This window comes from Symphodus melops, assembly GCF_947650265.1.
Source record: "Symphodus melops genome assembly, chromosome: 2".
NCBI classification, from domain to species: Eukaryota; Metazoa; Chordata; class Actinopteri; order Labriformes; family Labridae; genus Symphodus; species Symphodus melops.
This window is the reverse complement of record NC_136692.1, coordinates 19,659,502-19,687,200: the sequence shown is the minus strand read 5'-3', so window position 1 is coordinate 19,687,200 and position 27,699 is coordinate 19,659,502. Positions and strand designations below refer to the sequence as shown.

Below are 27,699 nucleotides of genomic sequence, written 5' to 3'. Positions count from 1 at the left end.
TTAATGTTCCACCTCATTGTACGACCCTTGTCTGGATTTCTCCTTGAGGCCAATAGAGGGAGAAGTTGGCGGGTAGGAGGGTTGAAAGTCCGAAGGACAGGGTGAACATGAATCCTTTGGCATACCGAGATTCACATCTCGACTGCTCTTCCGTCTGATATGAGCTCTTAAACTTCTCCCTGGCACCATCAGTATGCCCGCTCTTTCTTCCACCAGGCCGTCAAACACTGCCCCCAGACTCTGTCGTATTCGCACACAAAAGTTTGGGCAGCTGAAGGCGTACAGAACTGGGTTCAACACTGGATTCAAGAAAGCAAAGGTTGTGGCCAAGGGAAGCCCCACCTCCACCAGGTAAAGATTATTGTGCCAATACAGGGCTGTCACTTCAATCATGCAGAAGATGTGATAGGGAGCCCAGCACAATGCAAATGCTGCTATTACAAATGTCACCATCTTGGTGAAGCTCTGGGACAACTGGCTGGGATTAGTTGATGGGGACAAGGCAGTCGGTGTCAGGGTTGAGGATGGAGGCGTGAGAAATATATTGTTTTTTAATGTTGTAGGTGTGTTTGGTGTTCCAGATTCCCCATTGTTGATTGAAACAATCATTGCCTCTGTGAGCCTGCTGGCACTCTGCTTCCTCCTCCTTCTCCTCATCCTCAGGCTGAGACACATTTGGATGTAGCTCCCAGCAATCACCACCAGAGGGAAGAGGAAGGCCACCAGAATCTTGGAGATAGCAGTTGCTGCCTGTCTCACGTTGCAGTCTCTCTCCAGAGTTACACCAGGGGATGAATACAATGCAAAATTATGATAGCACAGTTTTCTCCCATCCTGTTTCTCTGTCACAGAGCGGAACATGAGGTACGGAAATGTATTAACAGCTGCCCACAACCAGCCCAATGCACACACCTTCCATGCTCCTGCCACTGACCGATGATTCTGGCTCCACACTGGCTTGGCCACGATAAGGCAGCGATCAAGTGAAATTGCCGCTAACAGGAATGCTGACACAAACATGTTTAAGAAAAAGATGGACGCCTGTGTTTTGCAAAGTGGGCCACCAAGCTCCCAGCTATGTGAGGAGCTAAGGTAGAAGGTGAATAAGGGCAGGGTCAGAGTTGCCAAGAAGTCAGACATGGCCAAGTTAAGCACCCAAACAGACGCCACAGTGCGGCGCCGAAGACGGAAGCCCACCACCCAGAGGATGAGGGCATTCTCCAAAATCCCCAGGCATGAAACCAGGCCGTGGATGCAAATCACCACAATATTCGCCTTTGCGTTATTGTTAAGGTTGTGTTCCTTCATGGCCTGTAGCAGAGGGCAGAACAGCTGTCCGCCTGACGCATCTGAGACGGAGGTCACATTTGACATTGTGCTCTGAAAAAACAAAAATAAAAAGTTCAGTGATTGTTGCCACTGGTTGGACTAAAATAGCCTCAAGTTTGATATTTAGCCATGACTATTTTGTGTCACCCAGGACAGCTTAAACCTGCGCTTAATCATTGCTGGGCCTGTGCTTGTTGACTTTTCCCCTTAGGTATATCACCTTTACTGGAAATAAAATCATTTTGCGCAAAATAAACATAGTGTTTTAATCAAGAGCGTAAATTAACTGTCTCAAGATAACACTTGCAATGAATAAAGATTGATTCTCGATTGATGCAGCTAACAGGGCAGCAGTCAAGTAGGGACTTGGGTTGGGGATCGGAGGGTCAAAGGTTCAAGTCCCGGTGCGGAACAAATCTGAGGACTGAAGCACCCCCTACTCGCTGGGCAGCTCCCTCACCTTGACATCACTCAGTTAGTACATATCCATAGTATCCTAGTTGTACATGTGCATGTAGACTGTAGAGCTTGTTTAACAGAGTGTAAAATTGCTTTTCTCCTAGCGGGATTGATAAATGATTTTCTTGTTCTGACCTTGAAAATCTTTTTAAGGATTTTTGTGCATGTGTCAAGCACCAAAAGATGCTACATTCACTTCCCATTTAGTGTCTGCTGAGGTGTTGCACACATTCTTATTATTGTGTAAAAGCGTCAGATGTTGTATGCGTCACTCTCTGCAGTGGCTGATATTTTGTAGTCATGTTTGTAGTTGTCTGGTGGAAATGATTTCCGAGTACAGAGATGGTGCTGATGATAGTGAAGAGGATGATTTTATGACCAACAGACTTGCCGTTGCTTGCAGATGGCTGATACAGTAAATGACTCCCTTTCCTCGTATACAGTGACTAAAGGAAATGAGAACTAATTGTCTGGCTTGTCATCTTTTAGCATCATGATTTAACCTTATACAACTTAATTGACTTGATAATGATAAGAATTAAATCAACATGCCTGACATGATTACTGGTGCTCTTCCTGGACTGCACATTTCATGGGCAATAAAACATGTGTATGTTTTCCTTTTTATTTGTTGTGACAGTCTTGTAGAGTTTTTGAAAATAAATTAACAAAATCAACAAAGACATGGTGCCAGCCAGGCCATTTAATATATAAGTAGTTTACCTTCAGCTTTGCAAGTCTTTAACTTATAAAATGACACATTGATGTGATGACAGGCGTTAGGCGGTGCAAACAGTTAAAGGGGAATCGCTCCACTTACTGTAACTGCTGGATTAGTTGACAAATTAGTTTACACTTCATCCAATTATATCATGTACTTTCACTACATGTACTGTCTTTATTCTGCATTTTCTAGAAAACCCAAAATGACACAACAATTCTCTACATTGTTTCTGATTCAAACATGTCAAAGCCTGTTCATGTGGTCTAACCACATACCAACTCTTTGGCAACTACACATGTTTAGTGAAGCAATGCAGTCTGGGAATGTGTGAGAAGCCTGGAAGATGAGAGCGTGTGGTGTTTAGGAGTAGTTTTATCTTTGTGCCCATCAATCTATCAATCTCTTTTCCTTTGAGATTATCCCGTTGTTCTATTTATTTCAAATGGATGTGCCAGATCATAAACGTTCACAGAAAGGGAAAGTTTTAAAACAAATTCTTTACAAATGTGCTTTAAACCTCTCTTTTTATTCTCTCTCTTTTTTTTCTTCTATTTTAGGCTTTATTTTCATTTAGATAGGAGAGTAGATATAGAAGGAGAGAGAGCAGGAATGACATGCCACAATGGAGCCACAGATCTGATTTGAACCTGGGCCGCCCACTCTGTGGACTGCAGCCTCAGTACGTTGGGCAGGATCTGAGCGCCGGGTCATCAGCTGCCCCGCATCACATCAATGCATGTTTACAATATTTTTTTCCATGTGCCAATTAGAGCTAAATGTGTTTGGTTCTTGGCATTCATATATTGGTACATTAAAAGCTAATCTTCAAAGTCTCTTTGAATGAACTGTTCCCAGCGACTGTTACATACAGCCATGGTGAAACACTTAGTCACACACCTCATCACACCATGTCAGATTAGGCAAACACAGCACCTTGTCTGCACATGAATACAGACATGAGCAAAGTCTATGACATAAGGCTGATACTGAATAAGTGTAAAGTTCATATATGGGCACAAATCTGATGAGATTGTTGCTTCATTCATTTGTTTTTGCAGAGCACATCCTTATGGGAGACCTGCCTTTATTTTATTCTTTGACAACTTAAAAAAATGCAAACTTTGAGGCAGGTGCTTATTTGAAATGATGGGCATGCAGGACAGTTTGTACAAAATAAACACAATGTTTTAAATAATTAGAACACAAATTAATTCAGACCATGATTATTTAGAGAATAAACTTTGAGGTTGTGTCATTTAAATAGTTTTTATATAAGTCAAACATTTTTTTAAAAAAACCAGTGAAGATGCGCCCTGTTAGCCACAATAAAAATGAAAGCGTTTTAGCACTGGCTTTACTTTTAAAACAAAGGTATTTTCGTATATGTGAATTTGAGGCAGATGCTTCTTTGAAATGTTATAGGCATGCTAGACAGTTAAAGATCAAAGCGATATGATTATATTTTTTCCCAGGTATAGGATTTATTGCTGTGCTATGTTAACTATTTGACTGAGTCACAATAACTGAGCATGGAAATCTAAAAACATATGCACTAGATATTTGACCAACTTGTTATTCATTGTTTTGAATAACAAGTTGAATATGATCAAAGCTGTCGGCTGTGCAGGTCAAGAGTAATAGTGATGAGAGATATTTCTTGTCAGTATGAAAACATTCTTTGTAACTGTTGTCAAGGATAGACCTGTAAATTGGTATATGCAACTAGAACTGCCTTCAGTGACGATATGAAACTGATCCATGAATTTACTAAACCTAGAGGAAGTATTACAGCTGCATTTAAAAAGAAACTGTTGCATGAAAAACAACAACATATTGAGACATTAGGATGGACAAAGAATAGACGTTACTGTTTGGAAAAGTACAATAAGAACACCTGAAAAAATGTTATATAAAGGCATGAAATAGATGGTAGAGTTGGATGTAAACATCTGTGGGCCTAAACTAAGGGAGTGAAAATTGCAGACAATCATTATACTGTTCAAAAGAAGAAGTTAATTCAGAACAACTTTGAACACTTACCAAGATGTTAGGTCACATCTGTGAACAATAAAAAAAAAGTCCCAGTCTTTTCTTTAAAAAGAAAACTCTCCGGTCTTCCACTCGGTCTTTCTGTAACAACTTATCATCCCTCCTGTTCTGTCACTTTGGGCAGCTCTCCTGACAGGGAAACGCCCACTGTATTCGTGCAATGCAACACACACACACACACACACACACACACACACACACACACACACACACACACACACACACACACACACGCACCTACACCTACACACAACCTTGCCTGTCTTTCCTGCTGACAAATGGTCTGATGGTAATGATTAATTTTGACAGCAGTGTCATTCTTAATAAATTATCGATCAAATATATAAGATTAAATTAAAACAGAAAGCAAGCTAGCAGAGACTTAGAAATAATCTCAGTCACATGTTGTTGTCTGCCCTATGTGACTGATCATCAAGCCTGCTGGACTTGTAAGGACTAGTTTCACTGACGCTTCATTCTGTGCTATCATTTCCGTGAAGATGCATTACATCGATAAAAAAAACATATTCACATGTTGACACAGCTTTACATTACCTGAAAGAAACACGTTTTATTTTTTTATTTCCATCTGTTGTCTCTAGGCAGGTAACAGAGAAAGACAAATTACAAATAAAATACAATTACAAAGGCACAAGTGACATTACAACAAATATTTTAGCTTCATTTGAAATTTATGCTCAAGAAAAATGGGCAGAATTAGGCCACTTTTTATTTGTAAGGGTTTCTATAAATGCAAAATGAAAGTGCTTTGTGGTTACAAACGTCTCTGCCACCATCTGGTGGTACACACCAGTTAAAACAAGACATTTTCATACCACTGTATTTGTAAAGCTGTCAATCATTTGTTAACTGAAGTTTCTCTCTTAAACTCAAAGGTTTTGTAATCTTACATCCATACACACAGACCCTCCTCAGGTCATGATGACCTTCTGTTTTTTAAGGGACTAAGGGTGTTTGTGAGCCTTCACAGAGATAATGTGAGGGATAAAGAGGGTGTTAACACGACACAACGTCGCAGTTGAATAGCATGTTAGCATGCTACTGTCCCCCCAAACAGGTAAAGCTATGTTTGTCAGCACTTAAAAATAGTAATTAATGTTGTACTGCTTTACCTACACTATTAAATGATACATATGCCAATCAATAGTTCAACTAATGGTCTTGCTGTAAGCAAAAGACAAACACAATTTAGAGAGAATATCAAACCCCAGAACATTTAGGAAGATAATCCAGACACGCTCCCTGGCAAGCTAATAGTGAGTCCTGTATATCCTGGATGCAGGTCAGGATGACAGAAATACGATGGTGATGATGATAGGCAAATATGTGACATGAAAATCTAATTCAGACAACAGTTTCATTATATAATGAAATGTTTAAACAAAGTGAATACTGTATTCCTGTCATCAATATCTTTATGCTGTTCATGATCCTCCAGAGGTGTGGGAAAAACGTTTGCATGACGACTGGTTAAAATCATGTATCCAAAAAAATGTTTGACACAGATGCCCACATTTCATAAACAAGATGGTGTCATATAAGTGTTGTGGCTTATGCTGATAGTGTTGTGTATGCATTCTTTTTGAAACTGCAGCTGACTTCATATCAAAACTAATTCTTCTGAACTGAAATCCTTACTTGCTGATCTTATTTAATGGTTCCCTTTCATTTTTTAAAATGGATGAACAACTGTAATTTATTAAGTTAGCCTGTATTTAGTTTGTAGTTTGGCCTGTTTGACAGAAATGAGGTTAATAGAGTATTAAAACATCCTTTCCCACGAACCTAGCTGTATATGGGAATTTATTTTATTTCATTTGTTTATTTGAGCAGTTGTAATTCTGCTCAAAAGGAGTGGGCTGAAGAAGAAGCTTATCAGTGCCCACCACCAAAATCATTACAAAAAGAATTTACATCAAAACGGTACAAAAGAACAAGGTTACAAAGTGCGACACACAGGAACACAGAGTGGGGAAGAGAAGAAAAAAAATGATAATAATAATACAAAATAATAAATAGAGCAGCATGCACACTTAAACACAATGTACCTGTTTGGGTTTTAACTTTACATGAATGCAAATTGGTTCAACTGCTCCCCCTAGTGGCAACGCTTTTTAATCTCCTCTATACTTGCATCAGATAATCAGATACAGGCTAATTTGAAATAGAAACAGTTCTCTTATTGAGAAAAATGTCTCAGTGAATACCTTATTGTCATAATCAACATCTTGATTTCATTTAATTTCAAACCTTTATTTAAGCCTGAAAAAATCTCTCTGGTTTCCCTCATTTACAATGATGATGAGTTACAAAAAAAAGCACTAAAAAAACAACAAATGATTCTTAGTAAAAACAATCACACACTGCAGTAAAGTGGTTTGAGACAATTGTCATAATTTGTCCAAGAGAAACAGGAGTGTCCATCTTGACAGTGTGCTTTGTAAATGATTCCACATTTTTGGAGCAAAAAAGTTAAATGAGTGTTGTAAATCTAAAAGTGTTTATGCTTTTAGATTCACATCTAACAGCATAAATTGAGTCAAGAGTTGATTTTGGAGTCATGACTCTCCAGGGTTCCACCCCTAACTTACTCGTGACACTTGTGATATCGTAACCTTCTTCACTTTTTTATTAATGTATTAAAGTACATTTCACAATGAGTCCTTACTGTAAGCTGAATCCCGAGGGTGTTCCTCATTACAACGTTTACAGCACAGTTCTGATAACTTGATATTACAAGGAAACTATTGCAGTAAAATGACATAACTGTGTTTCACTGATAATGCCATGATGACAAGGTAGACAGCACACACACGCCCACACACACCTTATTTATGTGCTTTGTCACATATAAACTCCACCCTGCATCATAAAAAGTACTACATATATGGGTCGGTGGGGCTGCACATTGCACTTCTTCAAGACTCCCCAGAAACATCACATCTGAGAAAGAACAAGGTATGATCACAACTATCTTTGTCAAGTTGGCTCAGAGTTCATTATTTCCATTTTTACTGAGAAATCTCTTTGAATAATTAATATAGGACATAACAAATGAAGCTAATAAACAAATGATCAGCTGTCAGAAAACGTTGATAATAAGTTATCAAAAAATCATTATTTTCTCTTCACACTTTTAATGTTTCTCAAAAACAAAACAAAAAAACCCCCCTATATAATTATATTTGGAGTAATTTGTCATATGATTTTATATTGCAACAAATCAGTAACGTAATGTGACCCGACCCTGAATAAGCAGAAGAAGATGGATGGATGGATGCATGAATGGAATTACATGAACAGCTCTGTCATTTCTTCAACCTGCTGGAATAGCTGATGTATTATTAATTTTCTCTCCCTGTAGATCATGACTCCAGTGCTGGTTATAGCTCTGCTGGCTTTGTGCCTATCAGGGCACAGTGTGGCCTTTGTCCCCATTGGAGGTGGGGCATCCACTCATGTCAGCATTACAGGAACGGCTCTATTGCAAACCGTTACAGAAACGTGTAAGGCGGTGGCTGAGGCAGCTGGTCATGAGTTCAAGCCAACGGTAGGACTGTATAAAAAAAGTGAAATGCAGCACAAACATAGGCCAACATACCAGTTTTTTAAGCTACCCTAGTGATGCAGCTTTAGACACAGCAATTATTATGATTATTTTTCTGCTTGATGTTGTTCTCAAGATGCCTTGTATCACCTTGGTGATCCCTTAACTTTTTATCTGTCATGAGGTCAAGCAGAAATTGACCTTCACTTTGGTTTGGAACTTGCAGGATTCCCATGAGCCTCAGCTAACTCTGCTAAGACTTTGAACTGAAAGTTGAATTACAAAATATATCAGCATTAATATTAATATTGATGCATGTTTGTCCTATCAGACCTTTAAACTGATATTTGCTTAAAGAACATCTGTGCCTCACATAGTCGCATGGCTTTAGATTGTTTGATTTCTATTTTAGTGTAACGGATTGCAGACAGCAACACTTGTCAAGTCCTAATCGGAAGATCAGTACATCTTTAAGTATCACAGCCATTAAGTGACTGTGTTTATTAAAACCAGTCATAGCCAGGAGCTGAATGGTGTTGGTGTTGGGGAGCATTCCTACTTTTTTTTTTATACTCTCTAACTCATCAGATTTTTTTGCTTGTTTCTAGAACTGTAACTTTTACCCTTTGACTTCTGACTCCAGGGTTCATCTCCTGAGGAGTTGGTCCAAGCTTGTTTAGGTCCAACTGCGACAGGAGAAGTGTCTGGTGCCAAGTTTCATTCTGCCCTGCAAGAGATCTACACACAGAACGGACTAGTAGATCGTGACTTTGTCAACAGGTGAGAGGATGATAAAAGGGAAAAAATTAAATGATGTGTTGCAATGCCTTAACTGTGATTTTCTCCTAAAACCTTTCAGTGCTCCACACCACTTCAACTCAGAGGCCTTTCTAGAGGGACGCAGGCTAATCACAGAGGGTGTAGCAGCCATAAAGGCTAACATTCGCAATGAGAACTTCCAGGCCTCCAGGGAAACACTGGGCAGAGTGCTTCACACACTGCAGGTAAGGGAAGCAGCTGGACAAAGACAGGCCTCGAAGAAAAGAGACTGAAAGGAGTAAAGACTGTGATGTACAAAGGTTGTAACTGATTGTTTTAATGCTCGATATGGAATCATAACTCGGAAATCATCAATGTTAACGCTTGTGTTTTCATGCACTGTCAGGATTTCTACAGTCACAGCAACTGGGTGGAGCTTGGATACACCGAGCCGTACAGCAATCTTATACGCCCAGATCTTCCTCTAGACAACCTTGCAGGTGTGTTAGTGTTCGTGTTAATGACATACACATTGAAGGATTGTGCAGATAGAATTGTACAATTAGGTTGGCTTGTTATGTAGATGTATTCTGAGTAAAACTTTCCAAGAGAGAGTATCTTCAGATCATAGAGCACATTAAGGACCTACGGTAATTGATAAAAGGACTGAGCGGCTTTCGCGCATGCTGAGCCTGTGCAAATGAGTTTAACTAAAAGATACCACCTGGGGATGTTCTATGTAAACCTTGTAGAGAATCTGGACAACAGTTCCTCCTTTGGGTGACCAAAAAACAGTACACTCTGAACATTTTACTTTGGCATTACTATTATTAATAGAATAAGGGGTTATATTGTGCTGTTGATGTGGCAGTGACTTGACTAGTCAGATAAGGGTTTACTCCATTCACGTTGTTGGAGATGGTATCATAACATGACTGGAAAGCAAGGTTTTTTTTTTCTTTGTATGATTTCCCTTGTTTGCTCCATCAAGGGAATAAAAAAACAATTTTGTTTTAAACTGTGAAAAATAATAGACATTTTTTTCAAGTTTGGCCAGAAGATAAACTTGAAAAAGTGTCCCCTCTCCTCCCTGCTCTTTATACAAGGATGGAGTGAGTCTAGTTGGAAAGAGAGTGCAGCTCCATGCAGAGAATGGATGCGCTGATAGTTTTTTTTGCACATTCACTTTTAACACTGTATAAATGGCACTTTATGGACGTGTTGTAGCTTGAATATCATCATTGTAATGTCTTCTAAATTAGAGATTTTTTGTCTCAATTTGCAATGGTGACAAAGTACTTCCTTCTAATTTGCTGATCAGGGGGGAATTATTTGCAGTTACCCAATCAGATTTCAAATAAGACTCCCTTTAAACTTTGAATATAGAACATAAATTAACTTAAACAGTTAAAGAGATGAAAATTGTCATGGGTTCAGATGAACATTTGTTTTGTTTATCTGTATCTTATGCACATTTCACTTGTGCAGATGTGGACACTGAAACCTGCAGTGACTGTGCTAGTGGAACATGCCCCAATCCCATCCTCCCTAACATCCTGAAGGACAAGAAACTCACATCCGGCTATATGGGAATCTTCTCTGCTGCCAAGCCAAAAGGTATCAGATATATTCTCAAAACCCTTTTAGAAACAAAGGCTGATGTACACTTTAAAAGGTGTAAAAAAAAAAAAAAAAAAAAACAACAAATCCCAAAGAGGACAGTTTTTTTGTATTCATATTTTTTTATATATGAAATCCTGATGAATTGTCATACGGCAATATTAAAAAACATGTTTGTCCTATCAGAACTACAAGACAAACATGCCTCTCTTCTTCAAGATAATTCTGTTAATGCAGAAAAGGACAGTGAGGCTCAAAACAAGGCACAACAATAAATGCCTCCTCTGTCCTGTGCCAGGTAAATGCAGCCATGGAGGTGCAGGTGACCTGACTGCAACAGCAGTTCCTCGTGGAGGCATCAGCAAAGACGAACGTCGCTCAGACAATGTGGCTCTCCACACTGCAGCCGTGAATGTAGCAACTGCTGCCAGTCTCCAGCTTCTGCAGGACATCCGGTTTGCTGCTGGGGACAACGACTTTTTGAGGTACATGAATCAGAATGGATTAATGAGGTGGCTAAGGCTCAGTTGGTAGAGTTGGCCATCTCTAAACCAAAAGGTTAAAGTTCAATCCCCAGCCACATGTCAGATGTGTCCCTGGACATGACATTGCTCTGGCTGCTTTTTCAGCGGCGTATGACGTATAATGATAATTATTTAGACTTAGGGGAATTACATAAAATATTTACCCAACAGTATATTCTCTTCTCCTCTTTATTTTTGCTCACAGAATGATGGGGATCGCCCGCTCTTCTGTTGTGTGCTTCGTCATTGACACAACTGGTAGTATGAGAGATGACATCAATGAAGCCACGGCGGTTGTTTATCAAATTATTGACAGCAAAAAAGGAACACAGGATGAGCCGTCCGAATACATTCTGGTGCCATTCAATGATCCAAGTAAGAAGATTTCTACCTGACCAAGAAAAAAAAAGAAATAATTGTTTGAACTATGGATTTTGATGATGCTATGGCTTATATAAATGTAATGCTAAACTGTAAAGTTTTATATTTAGCAACTACATGGCATGCAGACAGTCTGCATTAAATATCAGTGGCTCTGTTGGTTAAAAAGTAATTTACAGAACGACACATTTCGTACAAAATACCAAAAACAACATGTCATTATTGACCTGCTGTTGGCCTCATTTGTGTTCTTTGTATTTAGAATTTGGACCTATGACCAGAACAACAGACGCTGAAATCATGAAAAGAGAAATTTCAAAGCTCAAAGCAACTGGAGGTGGTGATGACCCTGAGATGTGTCTGTCTGGACTTCAGGTACAAGATCTTTAACAGGGTCAGATTGTAAGGGTGTTTGTTTGTATGGGAAAGTTTTCCAGATGTTTTTCAAAATCTCAAAAACTATAGCGCTTCAAGATAGACTATCAATGTTCTTTATCTTCTCTTACCAGTTGGCTCTCACTGGGGCCCCTGCCTCCTCCCACATTTATGTTTTCACTGATGCTACTGCCAAAGACATTCATCTCAAGGACACTATAGTTGCACTAATCAGGACTACTAAGTCAACGGTAAATATTGACACCCATAATGCCCTATCTTCCCTCAGTCTATTGACGGGACTTTAAAATTACAGGTTCACATGAAATGATCTTGACAGGTATCGTTCTTCATGACTGGGACTACTAAAAGGCGCCGTCGTTCTCTTCGAGCTGCCTCTTTTGAAGACTACAAGGACCTGGCTTTGGCTTCTGGAGGCCAGGCTATCCAAGTTTCTAAAAATCAGTTGCCTCAGGCCACAGACATCATCCTTGATACTTCCACTTCAGCTCTGGTGGGCTTTGCAGTTCTGAAAACACATTCAACAGCACCTATGAGATGTTCTGCTTAGAACAGTCTGAAAAAAAAATGCACTTCACAGTTTTTGCTCTTCCTAATCTCCCTAAGGTGACAGTTCTTCAGCGAGCAAGGAATCCTGGGAAACAAGAGACTTTCTCTTTTACATTGGATGAATCTCTGAAAAATATCACCATCTACATAACAGGAACATCCATTACTTTCACACTGACTAACCCTGCAGGTAACAAAAAGTTTCAAATGGTAATGTTTACAACATGTTTAGCATCTCTTCCTCATGCTATAAATGTCAGTGGATTACACATTTTATGAGTAATAATGCACCATAACATATTCCAGGTGTTAGCCAAGGCCATAATGAGGCCAACGGTAAACTGGGGACCATACAGACCGTGGGTAACTTGAGAAGAATTCGTCTTAATGCTGACAAACTGACAGGAGCCTGGCAAATCCACATCAACTCCAACAAACCATATACACTTACAGTCACAGGTCAGACACTTTACATTTATCTTCATCAAATATCTTTTCTGTTAAAATATGCTCTTGAATTTATACCTATAATTTGCAGATTAAATTACGTATTGTCACTTTATAGGGGGTCTGTGCATGCTAAGGAATTACCAAAAGATCAATAATAATGTCATTTCTATCTCCATATGAGCCTACTTTTTAGCTTAGCATAGCATAGCATGACCTGAAAGATTGTAGTGGAAGTAGACGATCTACCTTGGCTCACGGCAGAGACCTGAGCTGAAGATGTGTGTAATGAGATTTCTTCAAATGCAGGAAAGATAGCCGTTTCCCCCTCCTTCCTGTCTTTGTGCTAAACTAAGCTTATCTAATGCTTGATTCTTAGTATGTAAGGGCACTGCTTATGTTCTGTTTTAACGTGATCCAAAAAGTACAGACTCATTCTTGAAAGGTTAAATTCTTACTGGAAAAATATGCCCCCTTTGGCCTACTGGTTCTACCCCATGATAGTTATGTATACTTCTATCAGCAGCACATTCCCTATTTTTTCAACACTTAACATTGATGCATTCTTTAAATTATTTGACACGTCTCATTTCACAGCTGTTGGTCTAACCTTATTTTGTTATCATTCAGGAAAATCTGACAAAATTCTCGTGTCTCTTTTTAACTGTACTTGTATCTCCAGGTCAGAGCACTATCACCTTCATCTATGACTTTGTGGAAAGTTTCAAGGGACCTCACCCAGGCTATGCAGTACTCAGTGGGCGCCCACAAGCAGGTACACAACAAAACAATGTCTCCAAACTTTGTGATTTGATTGACGCTCATTGGCCTCATACACATTAATGCAATGACTAGCAATTTTTTTAGACAACATGCTCTGCACCAAATAGTAAAAGGACAATAATAGCACGCTACATGGTGAGCAGAATAGATCATTTAGTAGATATTCTGTCAGATATAAACTATCCCCCTGGTATGCCAAAAACAGAGCTTTAAGTAGTGTTCACATTGAGGTGGGATGGACACACAAATCTGAATACACCACCATTTTGCTTTGTTTATGCTAATTGCATACCACCACATATCACAACTCTTAGGCACTACTTTTGTGGCCCTGTACAAAGGTATTATCTAGAGGCCCATTGCAATGACTATTCACAGGCGCCTTAGTGGTCCTTATCACACAACCACTGCAAATGGCAAACAGATAGTTTACTCTAGGATTATGATGAATGAGAAGCACATTGTGTAATTTAACATTGTTTGGCATGTGTAAACAGCTAATGTTTTGCAAAGGCAAGTACATGCATTTTAAAGTTTTCACTTTTATTGTTAGGCTTTTGATGTCTTTATTTATATTAGAGACAGGACATAAATAACATGCATGAAAAGAGCCGCAGGTCGGAATTGAACCCAGACCACCTACTTGGTGTACTACAGCCTCTGTACTCTGGGGCTTGCAGACTAACCACTAGGCTGACGATGCCCTGAGGATATGCCCTTTAAAATTTATCAAAAAGAAAACTACTTAAAAAAAGGATTCAGACAGGAAGCAAAACTATGCTCTAGGACAGTGATGTCAAAACTTTTTTTCTTGTGGGCCAAAATTGTCACGTTAAAATCGCTCGTGGGCTCAGGTTTTTATTTTTTTAAATAATTTTGTTAGGAACTGTTTGTATTTAGACCTCGACAAAAATAAGGTAAATACACAATAACTAATTACAGAGAGAAACTATTTTGTTCTAATTTTTTGTAAAAATATTACGATTTTGTCGATCAGAATCAAAAGGTTAGCAAAAGAAAAGAACATCAAATACAGTACTTTTTTTTCGTCCTTCTTTATCTGTTTTTTTTTTTTAATCTCAGAATGAAGTCTGTAGCGTGGTTAATGTTTTTGTAAAAGCTTTCTGTATTTAGCTCAGGTTATTAAATGCTTAAACAAGAGTCTGCTTGTTTGCAGAAAAAATGCAAAGGTTCATTTTCATAGTTAATAAATAAAGTGGAAAATCTTAATAAGGCTGTGAGCCAAAATTCTTTCTTCGATTAAAGTCGGGGGCCGCAAAAAGTCCACTCAAGGGCCACAAATGGCCCCTGGGCCGCACTTTGGACACCCCTGCTGTACAGGACAATGATGTAAGACAATTAAGAATCTATATTGTTACAAAGAGAGTTGGTGGAAAGATTCTTAATACTTATCTACTGCATTATCAGTGAATCTCTTTTAACTTCCTGCTTCTTCATCCTTCTAACTTCATTTTTCAATTCTGGAAAACTCAGGCCAGCCAGCTTCCCTGATGCTCTCAATAATGGGTAGGAAAGGTCCATCCTCGTTTTCTGTTGGTGCTGTTAACCTGGTAACTGTGTCTAGCCCTGAGACTGTAAGTAATGGCACAACAACTGACATGGGCAACGGCAACATCTTGGTGACTGTTGTTGCAGTCCCTGAGGGGGAGTTTGTGATCAGTCTGAAAGGAATTGACAAGGTGTCAAACAGTGAATTTCAGAGGCAGTCAACCACCCAAATGTCTGTCTCCAGAGTGAATATACAGGTTGGTACATTCATCTCCTTTTTACAACTTGTGTCCAATTAAGGTTTTGTTTCCTTTAAAGTCTCAGTAAAGTTTATGGACACAATGGCAATAAAGTTTCCATTGTCTTGAGGTATAACAATATGTTTTGTTTCCTTCTTCTTCTCTTCCATATACCCCAAGGCTATGGTAGATAGCAGTGTGGAACCAGGAAAAGCCTTAGAGGTACCCTTCAGTGTCCGAACCCAGGGTCCTGGTGGTAATTACACCATTACAGCTAAAAATGACAGAGACATCCCCATGACCTACCCAGCCAGGTGAGGGGAAGCAGCTTAAAACAATTCCTTTGAGCAGAACCTTATCAACAGTAACTGCTGATAAGGTGACTTTCTGTACGCAAAGTTTCCCTTGCCTTAGGGCAATATGACATCAGGGTGGAGTAACAACTCAAGTACATTCCCACCCAACAGTTGTCGGTATGGGTCAGACTCAAGGTGTTGCCTACTTAGTTACTTTCCATAACTACGCTGACTGTTTTCTGTGATTGAACAGCTTTGGAGAAGAGAACATAAGCAGGGTTTGAACTTATTTTTCTTTTTAATGTTTACTCTGTCATTTTAAGTAAATTTTTCAAAGCCGAGACAACCAAAAAGAAAAAATCTAAATGAATTGATGCCATCTTTGCTTTCTCGGTTTACCCCACATTTAAATTGTGGTTGTTAATAGATCAAAAAACCGTGCCATGTGGTCTCAGAACACATTTGAGGAAGAAATGTTCTTGTTCTAATTGCTAAATTCACTCAACTGGACGCAAGATGTGGCTGATGTCATAAAGCCTGACACTGCCTCAAATCTGCCAAATGATCTGAAAGCTGTATAAACTGGAATACATAATCTATGAATTACTTGACTATAAGTATGAATACATATTTCCTGTAATCATTGTGTTGTTTATTGTCCCTAACAGCCTCACATTGACTACTGGACAATATGGCAATGGAACCTTGACCATTAAACCACCTGTCAGCTTGCCTTCAGGCACTGATGTCACTGTTACATTGGAAGCCAAATCACTAAGTGGTGCTGACTCCAATTACGCAGTGTTGAAAATATCTGTAGTCACCGAGGTAACAAGACACACTCTGAACTACAGACTTATGATTATATTGTCTAAAGTCCTTTAAAATGACTCTAAAAAGGATCCACAACAGAGCAATGTTTCCAGATTAAAATTTTTAATACATAATTTACCCAAATGACTCATGCATTAATTTTGTCTTTCTTTTTCTGCTCTAGATTACAGATTTTGTTCCACCTCTGTGTCAAGTGGTTAGTGTGCTGGCTGATAATTGCACTCATGATGAGTCTGAGTGTGGACTCTTCCAATGGGAGTTTTTGGCCAACCTAACAGATGGAAATGGCACTGGAATAGATAGAATTGCTCTGCAACAGGGCAATGGAAACTTAACCTACACTACCTTGAGTAATCCTCTCGTTGAGACACACTACACAAGCTCCTGCTGTTCTCAGATTGTTGAGTTTACAGCAGTAGACAAAGTTGGCAATGTGGGCAAGTGCTACCATTCAATTGAACGTTCTGCTGGCCCTCCTGCCTTATCCCTTTCTCTGCCACTTTGGTTGTGCCTTCTGTTATCTGTGCTCCTCACAAGGCCTTGAACGGCCTAGGCAACTACATTAAAGTGTGAGAGTGATTAGTCATACAGTCAGTATTTAAAATAATCATTTAGTTCTATTTCATTGTCAAATTCTATTAATGTTATACACATCATTGACATTTCACAAGAGGCAAGAAAATCCTTTTAAGATATTAAAAGGGCTTAAATCTATATTTTGCATTACTTTATTTGCGTACTGTTAAAGTTGATTAATCTATGCTGAACATTTAGCAGCATGCAGGTAAGTTGAGTTGGCTGGCTACCAGTAGCCTAGTAAGCCTGTGAGTCTGAAAGGAAATCTTCCATTCTGTAATTAAACTACTTAATTGTCAGTCAAGAACAGACAACAATCTTGAATAGGAATGTGTTCCTTTGGTTTTAAAATAGTACGTAAGTATGTTTTTGGGTAATACAAGTTTAGTTTTTGAACACCATCACTTGAATCATTTGTCATCAGTTGTCCTAGAATAGCAGTATGTCCTACAGTGTTTTGTGACTTATCTGGAATTACTTCTTTTTTCAACAAGAATACAACACAGAAAACCACATTACAACTTAAAACACACAAACATTTCACCAGGTTTTCTGCCGTCTTAAACAGTCATTCTATATTTAAGATAATTTCAAATATATAGGCCTACCATATTTAGATATTTTTTGATGAGTATCCTTGGAGCATCAATATAAAGCCTTTGCAGGGTGAGGAAATACATTTCTAGTACACAATTATTTTAATATAACGTGATCTGTAACTATCAGATCTTTATTAATCAACTTACTGCAGTAAGAGCTTAAGTGTTTTTTTAGTAAACCATTAACTTCAGGGCTTTGCTTTCCACTGGTCTTCAACCATTTTGCTAATTGTAATAACACATCAGCATAAATGCCCATAATGTGTCAATGTAAATCTGTCATGATAGATTTTCAGAATTGAAAGGACCAGGTACGGTGAATGTGCATGAAAACAAATCAATGCTAATTCAACATTTGCAAAAAAAAATCTGAAATGAGGTTAAACACTGTATCCAGTTATTAGTTAGAAAATTGAGAATAAGCTTAATATCTCTAAAATGTAAATCTGTTGTTAATGTCTTCTGTGACACAGCAACATTTCTGGGACAATGATAAACCAAAGGCTGAATTTCAGTTTAGGTCTGATTTTATTGTACATTGGTAATTTACAAACACAGGTCTTGTTGAAGTGTGGTTTAATGACTTCCTGCTTGTTCGTCTTAGACTCTCTATCAGGATAAAAATCTAAATCAAAGATGTCGTCTTCTGTGTTTATTGAAAGCCACCTACATTAAAGCAGACTTCATGTGATCTATTAAAAAGACAATGCAGAGAAAAATGTGAAAACTGCTAATTTAAAACATCTAATGAAACATTAACTCTTGTGATTTTTTTTAAACAATGTCTGAGAAAATAAAAATCTACATTAAGTTAACAATTCTGTTGTCTGATATATAAACTGGCATTAACCGATAAATAAGAATTCTGAATTAAGTTGACATTGTTTCTGTATCTTCTTGTCGTCCTGTAACAGCAGTCAAAATAATGAACATTTTTTTAACAAATATCACAACACTTGGTGCAATTGCAATATTTTAGTCTTTTTTTTTTGCGTCAAACAAGTAGTAGAAAATGTAAGTAGCCAAACAGCAGTCTTTATTAAGGACCCATGTCAAGAATGAATGTTTCTTCAACATTATAGAAGCCTGGTTGGGTTTCAACAGTGTGTTTGGTTACAAAAACCTGCATTTTGTCATCTTATCACCAATATTTAACAACGTGAATAAATAAGGAAAGCAGCGTCCATTAGTTTAACATTTGTTCTAGAAAAAAAAAAAAAAAGGAGAACAAAATGATGTTTTCCCTCTCCATCTAAAACAGCAAAAGAAAAATCCACTTTCCATACACAATAAGGGTTAAAGAGGCCATCCTTTTACAAAAGGGGTTACTGCACTCGTGGTTGGTTTCAGGAGAACCAATCTGGTTCCACATAAAGAATGGTGTGAGGGAGACTCAGCTAGCGAGGTGCTGTCAAAACCTAAAAAGGGCAAACAGCACCTTTGAAGCTCTAACATTAAAACTTTCCTCTTTTATTCTATAAAATCTGAACATACAAACATTTACCTTTCAATGAATCAGCAGAAATGTATGTCTAGTCTTTTTGCTAAGCTAAAAGACTCCTCTCTTTATATTGCGCATACAGACATGGCATTAACATTTAAGATCCCATTTAAATGTTCCCAAGATCTACTCTGTAATGACTTTAAACTATGAACAAAAATGAAACAATCATGTCATCCGCTAACAACAACTTCTTGTAACACTATTTACTTTTCCTTCAAAGTAAAGTGGCATCAAAAAAAGAACCCCAGGATCCGTGTCAAACAAGTTTAAAAATAAAAGACTTTACAATTTTTATATAAGAAACTGTTTTCCGTGCAACAAGAGGACTGCCCATCTCTCATTGGATTTTATGGACATTCTTCACATGCTTTTTCAGGTGGCCTGACTGTATGAAGCTCTTTGGGCAGTGCGGACAGTTGTGTGGTTTCTCTCCTGTGTGAGTATACTTGTGCCTTTTCATGTTATTGTTGTCTAAAAATCCTTTTCCACAGAATGGACACCAATATCTCTTCTCCCCATTATGCCACCTCAAATGCATATTTAGTTCTGTCCTCCTCGCAAATTTTTTATCACAGAGGTTGCAATGGAATGGTTTCTCTCCTGTGTGAATCCGAATGTGGGCTTCCACATCTCGCTTTGAGAAAAATCCATGGTTGCAGACCTGGCAGACAAAGGGCTTGATCCGGCCGTGCACTACCTGGAGGTGCTTGGTAAGGCCAAAACTGTAGACAAAACCCTTCCCGCATTGCTGGCAGATATGGATCCTCCCATTGCGGTGCACTCGTCCATGCCGCTTTAGACCCTTTGAGTCTGGGAAGCGCTTTCCACAAAGCTTGCAGGAGAAAGGACGGCGACCAGCGTGGAGACTGACGTGGCTCTCCAGAGCAGCATTACTGCTGAGGACACGTCCACACTCCCCACACTGGTTTTTCAACAGACGCCAACCGATGATTGATAAAGGCTGTAATGGTGATACAACAGGTGGCCCTCTGACAGGGATGGGATAGACGGAAACACTGGGGGGGTAAACTAATACATCACTCTGGGATTCTTGTGTGTTGGGTGATTGCGGTGGCCTCTTTCCCTCTCCTGAAGGGGTATTACTGGTTGGCAGAACAGGAGGAATCCACAAACCTTTTGCTGTACATTTCTTCACATTCTCCACGCTACAGGTGTTGTCTGCGAACTGGCTTGTTTTGGCTTTATTTAGTAGATTTGATTGATTATTTATTTTAGCTAATGTTTTGTCTTTTGCATTATTCTTAGAATCATCCACTCTTAGGTCATTCTTTCGACCAGGACTTTGAACTAGTTTGGGTTTCTTGGCAGGTGTGGATTCCCCGGTCTTACTAGAACTAAAACCCTCAGCCAATTTAGGTCTTCCAACATTCTGGAGATTAGTTCTGCTTTTAGCGTTTCTAGAAGAAGCACCATCCTTGGTAGGTACTTCAGGGCTAGAACCAATTTTACCTAAACCAGATGTCCCAGGACCAGAAGAAAATGATCTAGTCCTTTTCGGTGTTTCAGTATAAATAGGACATCCAACTGTTTTTTTACTTTTGGGGATAGGGCTATCTTCAGTTGAACTAGAACTGTGACGATGCACACAAGTGGTATTTTTCTTCTTCGAACTAGCAATATTTTTATTTGCATTAGACCTTCTAGGATTAACTGGCGTTATTTTTGTCTTCTTAGGGGTCGAAAGTTGTTTACTTAAACGAGACCTCCTAGGACTAACTGAAAGGCTTTTGGTCTCTTCAGGGATAGCACTTGGTTTAGTTGAATTAGACCTCCTAGGATTGATAGGAGTGCATCTGGTCTTTTTAGGAGTAGCACTTTCTGTAGTTGAGATAGATGTCTGAGGAGTCACAGAAGTGGTCTTTGGATGCTTTGAGCCAGCACAATCTCTTCCTGAACTTGAGCTGTTGGGATCCACAGGTATGGATTCTCCAGTGGCTTTGTGCCTTCTTGAAAGTCCCCTAAGGGATCTCTTGGATCCCGCAGTGCCTTTACATACATGAGATCTCCTTGTAGTGATAGGACAGGGATCTCTGGTTGCCTGTTCAGGAGTTGTTACATCCAAAACTGTTCCTTCGTCTTCAGGACTAAAAGGAATGGGTTCAAACGTTGTGCTCATATCATCAGAACTGTCCATTTTCAATGTAGGCTCGTTAAAGCTTCCAGTGAGAGTCTCTGTTTGTGTACATGAATCCTGGTTTGTCTTTGAGTTTATAGCTTCAAAGTGAGTTTTGAGGTGATGTTTGAGTTTGGACACAAGGACCTTTTTCTGTAACTGTTTGTCAATGGTCCTAGTTGTAGGCCAAGTACTGTTGGTATCAACAGACTCTTTGGTGGGAGGCTATGACAAAAGAAAAGAGGAAAAAAGAGTCAACAAAAAAGGCAAAAAGAGTAGTCACAATTAGTTTAAGGGATTCCGGTGCATTTGAAAAACAGTGCCAACATTTATGTTTACAAATATCGTGCAAATTATAAATGCCACTATAACATACTACAATCAATTTGATCTGTTAATGGTACCCATTGCAAGCACAATGTATAGTAACCACTACAAAAACATAAAAATGTAACCCCCATAACAACCATATAGCTAAGAATAGATAGAGAATTGGGAAGTACTATCTTACCTGTTTTGGGTCTTGCAGGATTGGTGACACAGCTAATTGGGCCAGGAACTGTGTTTTAGTCATAAGTAAATGAGGGTCAGATGGGTCCTTGGATTTTATGGACTTCAGAGAAATGACAGCCGGTGACTGTTGTCCTGTAGCAGGGTCACTGGGTGATGTACAGTCCTGTACTATCATGCTTTTTATTTCTTTTTGAAACATTGAAGTTGTCTGTTTTGGGGACTTGTCAGATATGTCAGATGAAGGTTCAGTAGACCTGGATGATGTAGATGATTCATCCAAACCAAAGGCTCTCCCAGAGTGTAATGGTAACTCCCTTTGAATCTCTTCTCCAGAGGTTTTAGGAGAAACAGAGATTTCTTCAGAATTAGAAGAAATGTCAGAGGATGACACTTGTATCTCTGATGGCTGAGTTGATAATGGTGTCTCTTCTGTGGCACCTTCTTCGAAAACAGATTTTGTTTCAACTGATTTATCTCTTGGGTTCCTTGATAGTAAAAGTGGCTTTTCTGTTGCCACTGGAAATGGAAGCCTGTTCAATCTGACGACAGGAGAGAGCTTTTGTTCAAGAGGACATGGTAGCACTAAAGACTTAGCTAAAGTGGAAGGGGTTTCTGACGGTTCATTTGTTGCATTTGTTGTATCAGAAATGGAAGCAGTTTGTTTAGAAGATTCCAGGTTGTCAGAAGTATTAGTCTGCTTTGTAGACGAGTCCATATCAGGGACGGTGTGCATTACACCAGAAATGCTGAGATCCTGCGGCACTGCCATCAGCTGTGGCGATTCCTGCTTGCTTGTAAGAGCCATGTTCTGTGACTGTTTCCTGAGTGCCATAGCTGACGACTGTCTTGAAATTACAATTGTTATTTTAGGTTGTAAAAGACACCTTGACTGTAAGTCTGCTGGGGGAGGAGTCAACTGGGGCGTGTCGACAGGAAGCGGCACAGGAGGTTTGTCTGAAGGAGTCAAGTTCGGTTGTTCAATTTTAATTTGTTGCTTTATTTTAGCAGCGTTGGCTCGTGAGACCATATGCTGTTGTTTCACTATGACAACCTTTTTGTGGGCCAGAGCTTTAGCAGTTGTAGTAGTTTGAAGATCAACCGGTTGTGTCCCTGTCTCAGCTGGTGCCTCATCCACAGTTTGCAAGGTTTTGCTTTGGTTTGCAGCCATTGTTTGTGGGGAATCAAATGCCTTTTCCTCTGCTGACTGATTCATGGCTTCAACTAATAGCATTGCATCCTGAAGAGTTACAGAGCTGCAGCGCCGTCTTGACTGAACTGATGGTGCTTGTGGTGACTTGGCTGTTGGAGCCGTTTGTGTTTTAATGGAAGAAGAAACTTCAGTGGATGGAGCCTTTAGTGTCCCATCGTCCATACATCTTTTTTTTATTTCTTTCTCCTGTTCAGAAGATGGTGGAAGTATTTGTTTTACCGACTGTTGCAAATGCTTTGCTTTCTTTGGAGGCCTTCCTCTTTTTCGTCGTACTGGTAAGTCAGGCTGTAAACTAGCCACTTCCTCAGCCACAACATTTTTCAATTCTTCTGCTTTGTTGGTTGGTGCGGGTGAGATGTGTTGAGGAGGCTCTTGTTCAGAGGACTGGTTGTGGACTTCTTCTAAACTTGCAACCCTTCCTAAATGGGGCAGTTTTAGGGACACTCCAGTCTCTTCATTACTTTGAGGGGATGATATTTCTGCAGTTGGACATTCCTTGTTGACGGACCCTCCATTTTCAGTTACACAAGCAGAGACCAATGGTGAACCTAAGCACAACAGTAATAGTTAAATCAACAGGGTAATTTGAAAATAAAATATTGCTGGAGCAGTGACAAATAAACCTTACCACCTTTTATAAGCTTCACTCAATATTTTAACTCCTGGAACTTTTGATTCCTTACTTGTATTTTTTCTGAAGGACGCAACAGGATCAACTTCCTTTTGCTTGATATCAAACTGCTGAGGAAAATCACCACAGACCTGTAGGTGACAAAAACCTGTTCAAGTAAAAAAAAAACAAAAAAAAAAAACACCAACGTGGATTTGATTCTGCTTTAGATACTTGCGCACCTCCAGCTGTTTCTCAGGTAAAGAGGCAATCAGAGAATCTCTCTTTTCACGATTCTCGTAGTTGTGCTCCTGCCAAACGTGCCGCATTACAACATTACCACATTGTTGCTCTTGATTTTGCATTGATGATGGTCTCAACGGTTCACACTGCTCCACCAACACCATATGGAGAGGAACAAGATCTGTAAAACAAATGCACAGAGAAATAATAAAAAGCTGTTATTTTAAGACTAAGGTCTTAAACGCCCATGGCCTTAAAAGTTGTTTGTTTCCACTCATGGTTAACAGTAAAACAGTTAAAAACAAAAAGTAGTTACCAGGTCACATATCTTTCTCTGTCTGTCAACCCCCTCTCAAATATCACAGAATGAAGCATGGAATAGACCAGATGAACAAAACTTGGACCCAACAGATCGCTAATGAAGTTTGTAATCGCAGCAACCAACTAATTCTCCACAAAATGCACTGCTGCTTTCAATGTGTACACTGATTACCCTTAGAGACAATGCAAGTACAATGACTTCAAGTAATCAAAATACTTTTTTGTCTGTTGACAACGACACTATGTTGCACTTATAAAGAGAAAAACTGCATGATTATTATGGCAGTAAATGTGTATTTTATAAAGCAAGGCCACTGATATTATATGTATGCATTACAGTAGTGAAAGATGTAGGTGATGGGACAGTCAAGTGGTCCATGTTGTGAACCCCATTAGCATAGAATCGGCAACGGCACAAGATGCTAAACTAAATGGCATATATTCTAGAGTTAGGTGGTATCTAAATTATAATGCCGTTAATTTTCTGTGACAAAATAAACATCACATGGTAGGACGTGAGATGAGTCGGCTAAATTATTACACAATACAGTCAGCACGCTCATGACTGGATTTGTTAAATCAAACACTAGCATAGTGAAAAAGATTATGAATGAAGAGCCAATATTTAAATAAAACATAAAGGGTTGAGCTTCATCCTCAACTCTCCTTTTCCCCGTTTCAATTTCAACTAAAATACAACAAATGTCTTCTAGGAATAACTGTCTCAAAATGTATGCTCTAGGGGGCGTATGCAGGCAAGGGGTGCACATTTCTTTCTTAGATGCAAATCAGGATTTTTTTCTCCCTGAGAATTGAGATTACAATTCACTCAAGACGATATTTATATTTTTCAACTTTTAAAGCCTTGTTTTCACTAAGCAGTTCAGTTCGGTTTATCTCGGTACAGCATGCATTTTGTTGCGTTTCCATAGACTAAAGCTGGGAAAGATCCCCAATTTACCGACCTGTACCGTCCTACTTTTTGGGACCCTTCCGATGGGGTGCCAAGAATATCGTTGGGACCCATGGTGAAACACTGCCTCAAGGCAATAGATTGGGAGTGCACTCAACATGCAAATCTTTTCTATTCCCCCTCTCTCTCCGCTTACAAATTTATTACTCCTCCACACTCCATCTCCTGTTTGAACGCGTGTCACTGTCCTCTTTCCTCCTATTCTGATCACCCTTGCTCTGCTTCTGTTTTATCTACCCTCCTTAACTCTGTATGGTCTGCTGGCCCTACTGATGTAGGCCTGATTGATATGGAAACCCTTGATATCCCTCATAAACCAGATGTAAAGTCCAGTCCGGTACGGATCAGTCCAGTACCGATCCCTTTGCGTTTCAATAGCCACCCATGCTCCATTTGGTAGGCGCTGTGTAAGCCGGATGACGATAGCCGCTATGTAAATAACGTCATATGATAGCATCTAACCGCTAACTAATAAATTCAACAAAGGAAACGCTACACAAACAAAGCCAACGCTGGAAGACATCCAGCGGTTCATCCATTCTGTCCCTGACGTGTGACTCTTTATTACAAGAACTCAATCCAGCTTTGTTTCAGAGAAGGATGTGTGCCGTGAGGAGAAACACAGACGTAAACAATCAGCTGTGTATTACAGCCAGTGGTTTAAACACAGCAGCAACTATCTGTGAACACCAACACTCATGTTTATGTTTAAGCTTACTCCATCTAGTATGAAATAATGTGTTGCTCATTGCTATTGTTGTGTTAACTGGTTGATAATTAAACAGGTCAAACGCTCCATCCCAAGTGTTATTCCGGGATGTACAGAACATGGATTTTGTTTAGTCCCAGTTATGAAGGATTGCTTTTGCTTTTTACTACGTTTGTAATAGGATTTAAAAGGGTTGGGTAATTTAGTCCATAGTTATGACTGTGGTTGGTTGTTGTTTTCTTTTTCACATTGTGCTCTTATGCTTCTCTCCACTCGCACACTACAATCTCTAGGGCGTTGCTCTCAGCAGGCAAATTGAACAAACCTTCTGAGTCTCTTCTGTCCCTTCTCTACGAAAACCAACACGCACAAGGTGACTTAAAAACCCCCGAAATATGTCATTCCAAATAGTTGAGTCAAAATGAAAGTCTTAAGTTTGCAAGCCTATTAGCCTAGACTAAGGCAGGTCTGACTTATGTGAAGTACTCTTTTACTCTTTATTTTTATATTGTTGAGATGTTTTGATGTTTGCTTTTTTCTCTTTTCTGATCCTTTTTGTCTGCTTTTATAAAGTGCTATATAAATATAAAGTTATTATTACAATATAAAGGAGGGCTGCCACTCAGGTGCATTAACGGGACGGACTGCTGATCTCACTCTGTCTATCGTGTGGCCAACAATTTTATAAATAAATAAAACATACATTTGTATAAAAATAAAAAAAAGTTTCGAAATATAGTCAACTTGGACGGCTACAATGCATCTGCGTGGGAAACAGGAGTGGGTAAGAGTCAACACCCACAAATGAAACCACATGCCTGTGAGAATCTAAATGCTGATTTTTTTTTCCCCTCGATGAATCATCTATCCCTTATTCAGAGACTTTATCGTGTAGAAAAACTACACCCTGCTAATGACAATAGGAGCGTTTGGTACCTTTAAAATACATTATTCTGTCCATGGTGACATGGTTGGAGTCAAGACAGCGTGGTACGGTTTCCCTCCTATTTAGCATCACAGGCTAACGTAGGCTAGCTTTTATAAAACCGACACGTGAACAGGAGGGGTTCAACTGTATTCAACTAGACCTGAACGCTTAGCATACCGTGTATTAATCACCAAACACTATCAAAATGTAAAATTGGTTGATGTGAACTCACCACATTGAACAGCTGTGTCCCGTTTGTCAGATCCGTCGCGTTGCTCCGGAACAGACTCTCTCTCTCTCATGTTTGTTGTCTGGCTCGTCGCCTTCTCAAACTGGCTACATCTTCGTTTGAGGTCCTCATTCTCCGTCTTCATTTTGGATATTTCTGCCTTCAGGTCGTCGACCATAGTTTCGAAAAGTTTTGTAGTCTCCGCGATAGCACCCTTCAGCATGCTCTCCATGACCGACGAGTACTTCGTTTGAAAGTCGTCCGCAGACATGTTGGAGTCGTTTTAGCTCCCTCCTTTTATCTATCAAGTGTTGTAGCTACGAATCCACGGTGATAATATAAGGGCTGAAAATGACACAAACACAGTGATCGGATTCAGTCCAACATGGCTCCTTCCCTCCAACGAGGTCTGCCGTGTGTGACGCAAACACAGGATGGACTACGACGACATCAACTGATCCGAGCTGAAAACTGTTAAAGAAAATATTCTGGTGTTAATTCAAGAAATTAATAACCACAAGTGAAGAGTCGATGACCGACACTTAGTGATAAGACGCGTTATTCTTCAACAACCCAGCTCAGACAGAAATGGCCTTCTTTTTCTTCTTCTACCTTGACGGCGAATAGCAAACCACAGAATTGCTATCGCCCCCTGCTGTACCGGTGTGTGTGACCTGGGCCTTA

The 27,699-nt window shown here is 39.4% G+C and overlaps 3 protein-coding genes across 3 annotated transcripts; 1 reads left to right on the top strand and 2 right to left on the bottom strand.

The window, feature by feature from the left end:
• On the bottom strand, positions 1-4,649 carry LOC306820331 (prostaglandin D2 receptor 2; the record flags this gene model as incomplete). The annotated part of the gene is made up of 2 exons (XM_079338150.1): positions 4,553-4,649; positions 1-1,380 (listed from the first exon to the last, which is right to left on the bottom strand). Exon 2 carries the CDS (start codon positions 1,372-1,374, stop codon positions 1-3), a length of 1,374 nt encoding a protein of 457 aa, XP_079194276.1. The 5' UTR covers positions 1,375-1,380; positions 4,553-4,649.
• A 2,790-nt stretch (positions 4,650-7,439) lies between these two features.
• vwa11 (von Willebrand factor A domain containing 11) lies at positions 7,440-17,075 on the top strand. The gene is made up of 18 exons (XM_079337954.1): positions 7,440-7,540; positions 7,947-8,132; positions 8,773-8,909; positions 8,989-9,133; positions 9,295-9,388; positions 10,377-10,505; positions 10,807-10,993; positions 11,238-11,407; positions 11,676-11,788; positions 11,923-12,039; positions 12,129-12,302; positions 12,416-12,548; positions 12,665-12,817; positions 13,488-13,580; positions 15,083-15,354; positions 15,517-15,650; positions 16,301-16,460; positions 16,630-17,075. The coding sequence occupies exons 2-18, from the start codon at positions 7,950-7,952 to the stop codon at positions 17,008-17,010; spliced, it is 2,775 nt and encodes a 924-aa protein (XP_079194080.1). The 5' UTR covers positions 7,440-7,540; positions 7,947-7,949; the 3' UTR covers positions 17,011-17,075.
• A 1,075-nt stretch (positions 17,076-18,150) lies between these two features.
• On the bottom strand, positions 18,151-27,686 carry LOC306820314 (uncharacterized protein). Its single transcript, XM_079338134.1, has 5 exons — positions 27,019-27,686; positions 23,855-24,036; positions 23,686-23,764; positions 21,791-23,550; positions 18,151-21,504 (listed from the first exon to the last, which is right to left on the bottom strand). Exons 1-5 carry the CDS (start codon positions 27,284-27,286, stop codon positions 19,483-19,485), a joined length of 4,311 nt encoding a protein of 1,436 aa, XP_079194260.1. The 5' UTR covers positions 27,287-27,686; the 3' UTR covers positions 18,151-19,482.
• Between the last annotated feature and the right edge of the window lie 13 nt (positions 27,687-27,699).

Coding starts and splice junctions, on each gene's coding strand:
- vwa11 (XM_079337954.1), top strand. CDS start 7,950: ATGACTCCAGTGCTGGTTATAGCTCTGCTGGCTTTGTGCCTATCAGGG. Junction 9,389..10,376: donor TCCTCTAGACAACCTTGCAG/GTGTGTTAGTGT, acceptor TCACTTGTGCAG/ATGTGGACACTGAAACCTGC. Junction 12,818..13,487: donor ATATACACTTACAGTCACAG/GTCAGACACTTT, acceptor TTGTATCTCCAG/GTCAGAGCACTATCACCTTC.
- LOC306820314 (XM_079338134.1), bottom strand. CDS start 27,286: ATGTCTGCGGACGACTTTCAAACGAAGTACTCGTCGGTCATGGAGAGC. Junction 24,037..27,018: donor GGACACAGCTGTTCAATGTG/GTGAGTTCACAT, acceptor TTTGTTTTACAG/ATCTTGTTCCTCTCCATATG. Junction 21,505..21,790: donor TCCTGCAAGACCCAAAACAG/GTAAGATAGTAC, acceptor CTTTTGTCATAG/CCTCCCACCAAAGAGTCTGT.